This window comes from Chenopodium album, chromosome 25, assembly GCF_948465745.1.
Source record: "Chenopodium album chromosome 25, dcCheAlbu1.1, whole genome shotgun sequence".
Lineage (NCBI taxonomy): Eukaryota > Viridiplantae > Streptophyta > Magnoliopsida > Caryophyllales > Amaranthaceae > Chenopodium > Chenopodium album.
The window spans coordinates 28,106,815-28,119,728 of NC_137858.1; the positions used below are offsets into that span (position 1 = coordinate 28,106,815).

Consider the following 12,914-nt stretch of genomic DNA (forward strand, 5'->3'; position numbering starts at 1 on the left):
TACGAACTCCGCCGGTACAATAAGAAGCTCGAGCTGATGGGCCGGAAATGTTGTCTTCCCCTGATTCCGGATGAGGACTTTGAAAAAATAATTGAGGCCGACTTTTTTGGCCTCACAGACGCCACCTTGTCAACCGGGGAAGTAATAAAGGTCCCCAAAAACTGGATCTGCAAGAGCGCCTGGCTCAGGGAATTAAGGAGAAATAAAGAAAGTACATTGAAAAAGTATATTTATATTGGGTATGCAAAAAAGTAGAGAGAGAAAGTAATTAAAGTACATGGGAAAGTTAAATTTGCACAAATATTTTTGCAAATGTTAGAGAATTTTGGTAAAAATATAATATTAATGGTACTTGAAAAAAGCAAATGTGACTAACATTTTGAGTCACCAAAAATGACAAATGTGACCATCAATAAGGAACGGAGGGAGTAGTATTATAAATATATCTATTTGATCCTTATCCTATAATTTTCCTAAGAGTTTATAAAAAATCTAATCTATATTAGGATTGTTATGAAACGTGAAAAATAATACATTAATGGAGAACGTACATATATTTTCAATGTTCAAGAGAAAATGGAGCGAATGTTACCCGTTCTATCAATATTCGTTGGTGAAAATCGAGACTATGGACTTCCTTTGGGGTTAATAATTTAGGCACACCCCAATATATTTTTTATAGGTAGAAGTAAGTCTTACCATGTTTGTGTAAATAAACAATTCTAGTTTACTGGATAATAGAGACGTAAGAAGCATCTCTAGGTGTTATGCAATTGATTATCCATTCTAGGGTTTCACAATCTCAAATGCATCTTTCTTTACATATTTTAGGTTATTATTTTTGTCATTTTATCAAACCCAAAACCAAGGGTACATAGAAAACTAAATAAAATAATAGACTACGTAAAGAAGGATTGCATTGGGTATAGACTTTTGGGTCAAAAGGTTGCAATCCTTGATGCCATGAGTAAAGTTCAATTTTCAACCTAATTAAACTAATACCGACATTAGCTAACTTATGAATTTAGTTATTGGAATTTGTTTCCATTGGCTATCCTATTAGCTAGGCTCTTGATACAAATTACTATGTGGGCAACTGGGCATGGGGAACTCAATTGTAGGTCGCTTACCTAGACACATGGCATGGCATGCCTTGTGGGTCCATGTAAAAGGTTATTAAGCAAGATTATTGACATACGCTATGTCTCTATTAGTCTATTTCGTATACTTTGACTAATCATATTAGGGGTGAGCAATAAATCAAGTCCTAAATCGGAATTGGAACTTGTTAGGAACCACCGGTTTTAGAATCGGAATCTAAACAAGAGATTCCAGTTTCGGGTGATAAAATTGAGAACCTGTAACAACAAATTTTGATACAGGTTCTTAACTTTTTGGAACTAAAATTGTAGGAAACACTGTAACTTCATAAAATATATCACTATAAGCGCATATTATACACCAATTCAAGCCTAAGCTTATATTATACACCAATTCAACCCTAAGTTTTAAAAAATTAGAATAATAATAACAAATGTATGTATTGAATTGTGATAATCTAGATTTTTTTAAAATAATCTTGCAAAAATTATTGATAAGTATATTAAAAGACATGGTATCTTAAACCAGAACTAGAACTTAACATAAAGGTTCTGATTCCGGTTCTCATTTTCTATAAGAATTTTTTATTCCGGTTCCCATTCTAAAGAACGTGTTGCAACAGGTTCCGATACCTGAATTTTAACATTGAATATATATATATATATATATATATATATATATATATATATATATATATATATATATATATATATATATATATATATATATATATATATATATATTACTCGTAGTAAAAGATTAAAAATTCGTACAAAGTTACGAGCATACGTACTTTTTTTGGTTAGAAAGTATAGACATACCACATACGTATGGAGTTTTGGAACTGTAACTTAGGGCTTATTTGGCATACTTTTTGGTTTTCAGTAAAAAAAAAAAAAAAAAAAAAAAAAAAAAAAAAAAAAAACCAAAAACAGGAAATCAGATAAAGGTGTTTTTACTTTTTAGTTGGCAGTTTTCAAATTTATCACGATTTTAATAAGTTTGACTAAATTTTTATTTATTAAATGAGATATATCATATGATTTTAGAAAACAAAAACCAAAAAATAGATCATCACAATGATGCCAAACGAATCCTAGCTATCTGGTTTAATCTGAGAAATTCAACACTGAAACCAAATATATAACCAGCCTGAACTTAACCCAAATTGGAATTTAAACTAATATGAACTTAATTCGACATCGATTTGACTCGACTTGAACTCAATCTGACACAGATTTGAGCCGATTTGAACTCAAACCGACACCACCTAGTCAAATACCCGATTCAATTTGATTTGTACTAACTCGTTATGATTTCATGCCAAACATAATTTCAAACTCAACCTTGACCATCCTTCTTTTTCTTACTTAAGTAACTTAATTACTTTAATTTGATTCACGTCATTATTTGTTTCATTAATCATTTATAATTTTTCATAAACATAACCTGACCAGAGATGACTATCACCTATCAATATGTCATTAGTTCACTACATATCATATATATATATATTGTCACGGGAAAGTTTAAGGACTAACTTTTTTTTTTCTAAGTTAGGGACCGAGGAGGTTCCCGTGATGGCGTCTAGACCAAGTCTAGACCAGCCTACTATGATAATCAAAGCAAGACAAGCAAACAAAGGCAAACACAAGACTACTTCTTATTACTTTGGGAACGAGAGTACAATACGTTGTTCTTGCTTGTATCTTACTTGTGTGCCTTTATCCTTTGTTGCTTGAGTGCTAGGCTGGTCTAGACTTGGCCTAGGCGCCATCACGGGAACCTCCTAAGTTTCTAGTCCACAAAATATCCCGTGACAATTTATATATATATATATATATATATATATATATATATATATATATATATATATGTGTGTGTGTGTGTGTGTGTGTGTGTGTGTATATATATGTGTATATATATATATGTATATATATATATATAGAGGAAGGCTCATGTAAGAACCCTCCTCTATATAAGAACCCAATCTTATATAAGAATCAATCTCAGCCCTTTATTAGTTTTGATCTAACCATCTAAAATAATCCTTTAGTAATGACATTTCTGTAATTTTGAGAATTTCGTATTTAGATTATAGAAAAAAAAATTTAGAACATAGAAAAAAATTTAGAACATAAGCAGAAAAGATTTAGAACATAAGCAGAAAATTTTAGAACATAAGAAAAATAATTTAAAAGATAGCAAGAATTTAGAACATAAGCAACTAAAAAGTTAGAACATAAGAAAAATAATTTACAACATACGTTGAAAAAAAATATTCATAGCATAGGTAAAAATTAATAACATAATCTGAAAAAAATAATTTAGAACATAGGAAATATTTAGAACATAAGCTGAAAAAATAATTTAGAACATAGGAACAAATTCAGAACATTAAAAATAATTTGGAACATAAGTAGAAAATTTTTTGAATATAGGCAAAACTTTAGAACATAAGCTGAAAAAAAATTTAGAACATAAAAAAAAAAATTTAGAACATAAGCTGAAAAAAATAATTTAGAACATAATCTAAAAAACAATTTAGAACATTGGAAAAAATTTGGAACATAAGTAAGAAAATTTTTAGAATATAGGAAAAACTTTAGAACATAAGTTGAAAAAAATTGAGAACATAGGAACAAGTTTAGAACATAATTAGTGTTCTTACATAAGAAAGGGTTCTTATATAAGATGGGGTTCTTACCGGATCCCTCCCCTATATATATATATATATATATATATATATATATATATATATATATATATATATATATATATATATATATATATAAGGAAGGCTCATGTAGGAACCCTAATCTTATATAAGAACCAATCTTAGCCCTTTGTAACTGTAGACACCCATTTGTGTCTCCCCAAAACCAAACCCAGTGATGAATACCTTTTGCGTCGAATCATAATCGAATAAGGTGAAAGTGATTCGAAAGTCAAGTGTTGCGGTTTAGTTTTTATTAAAATCCTTCTTTCTGTTTTCGAAAACCCGCTCTATTTTATGAAAACGTCCAATTCAGTTTATTTTGGTCCATGATAAGGGTCCAATAATGGTGTAGTTGGATGGGGCTTTAAAAGACCTTTCCAACGATATATTATAAGCCCAATTCCGATGAATAATGAGGAAGTTATGGCCAAAATACTAAACTGGGCCCAAACCGGATTTTACCTACGACCCAATGATCATGAGGAGGGTCCAAAGGTTTAATCCTATTCCTAAACTAATTAGGATTGATTAGAATCTTCTATAAGTTTCTAAAATATCTTAATTATCCTTTTTTGAAAAGATAAGATCATGGAATTTGAATTTAAATAAAACTTTCCTTTTTTAAAACTTTCCTAATTCTATTCGGATTTAAAGATGTTCAAAGATAGTCAGATATTATTTTCGTGCCTCATATTTTTTATCCAAATTTTATATGGTTGGATAGATCTTGAAATTATATTTCCAATGATATATTATAATATTAAATCCGAGCTATAACGAAAAATATATTAAAGATATACGAAACTCTATCCAAAACTGACACCCTTTCACTATTTCGTCCATATCTTTTTATCTACAAAAGATTTTAATCTGATTCTAATTGCATTTGAAAGTAGACTTCAAGAGCTTTCTAACGACATATTATATAACTTATTTGGACTTCTAGATCAAAAGATATGATAAAAACAAAATCCGCAAAAACTGTCTCTGTCGCCAAACGACAGATTTGTCGCCTCGCGACAGACTCTGTCGCCTGGCGACAGGATAAATTTCTGGCGACAAGGTCGGTTTGTTAGCGACAGAGTGGAGTTTTATTCCTTATCAAATTCTATGATTTTTCGGACTGTTTTCTTATAAATAGGGTCCGAACTTCTGTTTTCATTCATCAACTTTCATCATCTCTCATCAACAATCAACTCTCATCAATTCTCATCAACTTTTATTAATTCTCTCTATTCTCTCTCTAAGCAATATTGCTTAATTCTTTATTTTTCTCTCTATTTCTAAACTAGCTTTTTACATACAATATTCCGCATTCACAAGATCTTGGAACACCTAGCCAAGTTCGAAGTTGCCTTCGCCCTAGACGTGAAAGGTTGATAATTTCTGAGGGTTTGGTCCAAATCTAGTCTAAAGTTTATTTGATTCTTTAATTATTGTTTATTATTTTCATTGAAGTTTACTAACTTGTGTATTTTGTTATTAGAAAGAGGTACGAGGCTTCAAAGTAAGTAGATTAGCTTACTCCCTATTTCTTTCACAATGTAGATTGCATGCTTATTATTGTTTAATATTTCTAGTATCATGTTATGATGTTATTTTATGCTTTCTAGTATCATGTTTAGGGTGCCTTTGCTCTTTCTAATATCATGTTAGTACCATGTTAGGTTTAAAGCTTTGATCTTTATTGTTTAGTGACATACTAGGATTTGTTATTAATCTTGTTAGTATCATGCCTAGGGTCTTGCTATTATTATTGAGCTTTATTATGCCTTATCATGCTATTATCGTTATTATTTATTGTTTATTATTATGTTGCTTGATATTATTTATATTTTATTGTTATTGCTTGATCACACCTTTTATGATTGTTAAAGGGAATTTGTACTTGAAATCACGCTTAATAAGATAATTATTAATTTGGTTTAGGCTAATGTGATTTTAATTCAAGTGATCGCCAATAATAGTTTATTTGTGCATTAATATTCAACCAACGTAGATAAACAGGGTAGGTTTAATATAATGTTTGTATGTTATTCGAAAAGCGCACATGAATACGAGCAGAACAAAGTAGAGGCCTATTTTATAGGGCGGGTCCTTTCTTTTGTAGATTGGATTCGTACCCTCATCCCCGGACCCTGTTTGGTTCAAGACCTTATGGAGTAGTTGACGGTCCTTTGGATTGTCTTTTGGGTTTACAAGTTCCTAAAACTTGTTGGCGACTCTTTTTGCTCTCTTTTCTTTCCCTTTGGAACGCCACCATACTTTAGTGTATGATCACAGTGGGGTTCAAGTTTGGGGTTATCGTAATGCTTGAAATATTCCCTACAGTAACCATCTAAAATGATCCTTTAGTAATGTCAATTCTGTAATTTTGAGAAATTTTTATTTAGAACATAGAAAAAAAATTTAGAACATAGGTAAAATTTTAGAACATAAGAGGAAAAAATTTAGAACATAAGCAGAATATTTTGGAACATAAGAAAATTAATTTAGAAGATAGCAAAAATATAGAACATAAGGAACAAAAAATGTTAGAACATAAGAAAATTATTTAGAACATAAGTTGAAAAAATAATTTATAACATAAATAAAAATTAATAACTTAAGTTGAAAAAAGATTTAGAACATAGGAAAAAATTTAGAACACAAGCTGAAAAAATAATTTAGAACATAGGAACAAATTTAGAACACAATCTAAAAACAATTTGGAACATTGAAAATAATTTGGAATATAAGTAGAAAAATTTTTAGAATATAGGAAAAACTTTATAACATAAGCTGAAAATATAATTTAGAAATAGAAAAAAGTTTAGAACATAAAGTGTTCTTACATAGAAAGGGTTCTTATATAAAGAGGGGTTCTAACCGGATCCCTCCCCTATATATATCCAATGAGATAACTAATAATTGTTAATGACACAATTTGAAAATGACAGTGAATAACATGATAGTTAGGGCCTGTGTCTCATTGACTGAACTCAGCTGAACTGAACTGAATTTCAACGTATGAGAATAGACCCTTATTCAATAATAAGGTAATAACTCAATAATTACTTTGGTTAAAAATAATCTTGTTTGAATATTAAATTTGGTCAACCCGACCCAAATTCAGCCAAACCCAAAAAGTATCTAAATTGGAATCAACCCATTAATGAATCAACCTTACATTAATCAAGCTAAACAAAATTTAACAAAAATTAGTCAAATCGGAATCAATTCGAGTGAAAGGCATCCGACTAAATTTTAACTCTGTCAAACCTGTTTTGAATCTGATATAAATCTATCCGAAAAGAATATGAATCTACCATAACTTGACTCGACTCAAACACGCTGTGACTCTACAGCTCTTGACTTGACCCAAACCGAGCAAGTTTTAAAGGCTAACATTGACCAAAAAGATTTGACCCGTCATAGTAGTTTAGCCCAGGCTTCATCCAATTACCCAAATTGCATTGACAGTTTGACACCCCTACGACCCTAATAACAAAGTCCCCTATTATTGCAACTCCATTACGTGATTACGTCCACACTTCAAACTTCCAAAGTCGAAAAATAACAAAGAAAACACAGTTTACATTTTACAAAACTCCGTTATATCGACTTTTTTTTTGTCTTTGTCAAATGACTCCCACCATCCCTCCCTTCTCTTCTCTGGCTATCACTCACTTTCTCTCTCCAATTATTTCATTCTTTCTAAAAAAAATATCGTGTTTCAAAACCCAACCAAAAGCTCCTCTGTACTACCTTAAACCCCTCCCAAACAATATAAAACAAAGTTTCATTTTCTTCAAAACAATGCTTCATTTTCTGACTCATGTAAGCTTCTAGCATTGCCAAAAGCTTCATTTTCATGGAATTTGGTTTGATGGGCTCAAATGGGTTGTCGAATTTGTTAATTGGATCTTCTGAGTTTTCAAATAAGGAAATGCCATCTTCAGGAATTTCTGATGATAATTGGAAACCCACAAAAATTGCTAAATTAAGTAATGCATTTTCTGATTGGCAGCAACAACAGAATTTGTTAAACTTCTCTTCACCAAAAAGCTCTACATTTCCATTTTTTCAGCACTCAAGTTCATTTTACAGTAAATATGCAGGTAATTTGTTATTAATTTGTTGAAATGACTGATTAATTGTATCTTACTAATATTTCTTGTACTAATGTAGCAAAAAGATTGGAAATTTACTTCCTTTTTATTTGGTTGCATGAAACATTTTTTATGGGTACTAATTATATGCTTGTCTTCCTGTTTGAGTAATTCTGTTATATTGATTTTTTGCAGCTGAATGAACAGCAAATACTTGTAGTATAAAAGGGGAAAGAAGTGAAAATAAAGGAACATCCATTGATTAATTTTACCTTTTTCAACTTTCTCTCTTAAAAATGTTTTAATTAGCAAGTTTAGTAATATTGATATTTAATATAATTATTAGTCCTATAAAAGAATTTCTCCCTTAGTATTTGAAAAAATAAATGTTAAAATGGGTACAATTTATAATTCATTATAATAGTTAAATAAATTGAACCAGGGGTTAGAATTAAACTTATTTTGTGGCAACGAATTAATCCTTAAATCTCTAAAACATTTCCTGTTTTGACTTTTTTTGTGTAACACAATCATTATCGTAAAGGTAGACTCTTTAGAGACGGATGAAGTGTGAAGTTTACAAGTGTTTTTTTTTTTTTTTTTTTTTTTATTTATTTATTTATTTATTTTTATTTTTTTACTGATTCTCTAGTGTTGATTTCATATGCAATAATTGATACAAAAATTTAATGCTGCATAATTTATGCTTTGAAAATATATTTGAGTTTAACCTTTTTTTTTTTTTTTTGTGTATGATTTAGGCTATTCGTGTAATGGAAATTTGAATGCAAGTATGTGTTTATCAAATGGAGTAAGAGCACCATTTACACCATCTCAATGGTTTGAGCTTGAACAACAAGCGTTGATCTACAAGTACATTATTGCAAATGTTCCCATACCACCTAATTTGTTGATTCCAATAAGAAGAGCTTTTGATTCAGCAGGATTTTCTAGCTTCTCTAGTGGACTTTTGAGACCCAACACATGTAAGTTTGATCTAAACTTTTAGCAACTTTCTTCATTTAATGCAAATTTTGTTTTACCTATTTTTGTTCATATGAGTCACATAAGTAGTAATACAGACGAGATTTGAATCTTAGAGGTATTATTCTAGAAGACTTTAACTAACTAAACTAGTTGACCGTCTTATTTTGTGCACTTATTTTTGTTTATATGAGTCACATAGACAATAATATAGACGAGATTTGAATCTTAGACGTATCATTCTAGAAGACTTTAGCTGACTAATAAACTAGTTGTCCATCATTTTTATGTATGGTAATTTTTGGAGACGATCTTTAAAGCTATCAATTTGTCAGAGAAAAATCTCTTGTAGATTGAGTAAAATCTATAAAGAGGGTGAATTTAGTTCTCGTTAGTACAAGTATATCGAATTTGTCTCATTTAGCAATTGCTTGAATGCTTGTAAACATCTAGTACTACTTGCCTTGAAGTCCTCTTCAATTCACCTGCTTGCTCTCAAATGCTCACCTACCATTATTTAATCTATTGACATAAAAAGCATTTATTGTATAAAGAGGTGTATGTCTTCTTACTGTCCACATTGTGATCATTAATTTGTTTACATAGAATAAGATGTCACGTTTCTCTTGCCATTAGCCTTTTGGATCAATTTGAATTTTAAAGAATCAAGAACAAGTGTAACAAACAAAGCATAAAAAGTTTAAAACATCGATCACATTTTTCACATCGATTACATTATTAAGTGTCCTCAAGCTACAATAATTCTTCATTGCTTCTGTCTTGCTAGTTTTAGCTAGTATTGTTAAGTAAATGAATGACTTTAAGGGATTAGAAAAGACTCGTCGGATAATTGTACTAAAAGAATGTTACTTGTGTATGTACTATGTAATAGCAGGAGTGCAGGACATTTCAAAAGGATAGATGTTAATCGTGGGACGGAAGAGTAACATAAATGTTTTAGTCTAAAATTAGTTATATATCTGCACCCTAAATTCTGTACTTGTCCTGCATAGTGTGTTTATTTGATAGTATTGGTTTGATTTAGTTGGATGGGGTCCTTTCCATCTCGGCTTTGCCAACAATGCTGATCCTGAGCCAGGACGGTGTCGTAGGACGGATGGGAAGAAATGGCGGTGCTCGAGAGATGCAGTAACTGATCAAAAATACTGTGAGCGGCATATGAACAGAGGCCGCCATCGTTCAAGAAAGCCTGTGGAAGGTCATCCTGGACATTCCATCTCCGGAGTCACCACTAACAAAACTAGTTACTCTACTACTAATGTCATGAATTCCGCCTCTTCTTCGAGTGCATTAGTGGTGCCTGGTGGTGGTACATCCAACAGCTTTGCTATAAACTTTAATCAAAGCAAGGACATACAGCCTGTTCCACCAAATCATTTGCCTTCTTCCCTGGTTAACAGGTAACATTATCAAAGTCAATACCCTCTTTCAATTCAAATCAAACTACTGTAAATTATAACTTATTGTTACACCTACTTTTGTGTCTTAAAAAAAAGTTGTCTGTACTGTCCCATAATTTTTCCTTACTGTAAATTTTTTTTTTTTTTTTTGTCATTACTCTTGAAGTCATGAACTAGTGATATTGTCTCAACCCTTCCTAAGGTTAAGTTTTGATTATCTAGATATTTTTCGGCCATAAGTAGTTGGCGTGGCATACTAAGAAATCTGATCAAAATGTATTACTTCGTACTATTTTGGGACAATCAACTTTCATTTCAAGATGGAGGGTGTTAAGTTTTGGAAGTAATATCAGAAATTACTTTTCTAAGCAGTCAAGTCGGATCCTTCCTTGACACTGTCAATTGTCAATACCAGTATATGATGTTTAAATTAAGTTGAGATAACTAAAATTTCTTGTGTGGTTCCAGGCATATTGTGAACAAAGCAAACAGCAGTCAGGGAATGCAAGGCGCAACAGGACTTGACTTTCAATACCCAGAAATTAGCCTGAATTCCAACGGAAATGCGTTCTCAGTTACTGAGTCCACTGCTAGCGATTTTGCATTTCATACACCTGATGCAATCTTAAACACCACACACAGGGACTCTTCTGTCTCTAGGTCTTATGATCCAACCCATGACCTCAATGCCCAAAGATCCAACCCACAACATTCAGATCACTCCTTCACGAATGATCAATCTAGCATTTTGTGGTCGAAGTTACAAACACAAACAGACAGGACAACGCAGTTATCAATCTCAATACCTCCAGCTGATTTTATGTCTTCCACCTCTTCTCCTACTGGAGAGAAAGCTGCTCTATCTCCTTTAAGATTATCCCGGGAACTTGACACTGTCCAAATGGGTTTGGGAGTGAATGCTGCCACAAATGACAGGAGACCCTGTTCTTGGGAAACCTCGCTTGGTGGTCCTCTAGGAGAGGTCCTCAAAACCACCACCAATAGTAGTTCAGGGGTTCAAAGCAAGAGCATATTGCCTCTAAATCTTTTATCGAAAGGCTATGATGGGAACCCTCAATCAGCCTCATCTCCAACAGGTGTACTGGGTTATTTCTCTAACAGCAGTGCAGGGAGCAGCCCTAAATCAGAGAGTGGAAAAGCCCTCGAATCTAGTACACTTTCTGGTGATCTTATTGGCTTCACTCTTGGGAGTTCGTCTTCCTTGCCCATTTTTTAGCCATCTGGGGTGTATATCGCCACTAGAGCTCTGTGTTAGAGTTCGAAAATTTGCTGTACAATGCTGTTTTGTAGTCTAGTCCACGACACTGCTTTGTAGAATTCTGTGATAAAGAAGTTCTTTCATTCTTAAGTCATAAGTAGATCATCAGGGAGTACTTCAGCCTCTAATGTGCGTTCATATCACAGTTATTGGCTGCTTTTTGTTACATTTCTTGTATGAATTATTGGTAGAGCACTATAGTTTGTGACTCTTGGTGTCTGTAGGATCTGTTGTGTTTGCTTGGCTATATCTGTGTCAATTATTGTATTTTTGATGATGAAAATGTCTTTCCACATTCAACTAATAAATTGTAATGTATATTACAACCTTTGAGCAAGTAATTTTGTCTAAAACTACTTGTCATACTGTTTTTTGTCAAAAATCACCCACTTAATAATATGTTCCTAAGACCACCCGAATAAATTATTTTGTTGTCTAAGACCACCTAGATCAGCTTTTTGGCATTGATTTCAAATTTCGGCGTTGACCTTGGGCACGTGGCAAGCACGTGAGCCCTTCTTCCCTCCCCCCCCCCCCTTTTTTTTTTCCTCGAAATTTCAGGGCATTTTGGCTTATAATTTCTTTCCTCTCTCTTCTCTTTCCTCTTCTCTCCTTCTCTGGTCCTCCTTTCTCTTTCTCATCTAGCTTCTCTTTGTCCCTCCTCTGCTCTCTCAGTCCACCACCAACAATGACCATAAAAAACAACGACGCAACACCAACAACAATAACCAACCACAACCAACATAAACCGCACAACAACAGCACAACACCAACAAAGCCAACAACCACCGTCGCAAGCCAATAACTTACTCTCTCTTGTAGATCTTGTTTTAATTTAGGTTATATTGTAGATCTAATTATTGTTTTATGTAATTGTGAAGTTAGTTTATAAATATTATTAGATAGTTGTATATATATATATATATATATATATATATATATATATATATATATATATATATATATATATATATACATATATATATATACATATACATATATATACATATACATATATATACATATACATATATACATACATATATATATACATACATATATACATACATACATACATATATACATATACATACATATACATACATATACATACATATATATATATATATATACATACATATATATAGGGGAGGGATCCGGTAAGAACCCCTCCTTATATAAGAACCCTTTCTTATATAAAAACATAATTGTAAACATTTGTTCAGTAAGAGATAATTGTTTAGTAGACACGATAATACATGAAGTTGGATTATGAGAATGATGTGTAAATTGAACATAGAATTCTCAGACATATGAAC

General features: G+C 31.8%; 1 protein-coding gene across 1 annotated transcript; it reads left to right on the top strand.

The window, feature by feature from the left end:
- The first annotated feature begins 7,470 nt into the window (after positions 1-7,470).
- Positions 7,471-11,882, top strand: LOC145615234 (growth-regulating factor 7-like). Its single transcript, XM_081670300.1, has 4 exons — positions 7,471-7,920; positions 8,673-8,897; positions 9,941-10,316; positions 10,785-11,882. Exons 1-4 carry the CDS (start codon positions 7,674-7,676, stop codon positions 11,551-11,553), a joined length of 1,617 nt encoding a protein of 538 aa, XP_081526426.1. The 5' UTR covers positions 7,471-7,673; the 3' UTR covers positions 11,554-11,882.
- The last annotated feature ends 1,032 nt before the right edge of the window (positions 11,883-12,914 follow it).

Bases quoted from the DNA above. Each gene is read 5' to 3' on its own strand.
- LOC145615234 (XM_081670300.1), top strand. From the start codon at position 7,674: ATGGAATTTGGTTTGATGGGCTCAAATGGGTTGTCGAATTTGTTAATT. The intron at 7,921-8,672 runs GTAATTTGTTAT...TGTATGATTTAG, and splicing joins ATTTTACAGTAAATATGCAG to GCTATTCGTGTAATGGAAAT. The intron at 8,898-9,940 runs GTAAGTTTGATC...GGTTTGATTTAG, and splicing joins ACTTTTGAGACCCAACACAT to TTGGATGGGGTCCTTTCCAT.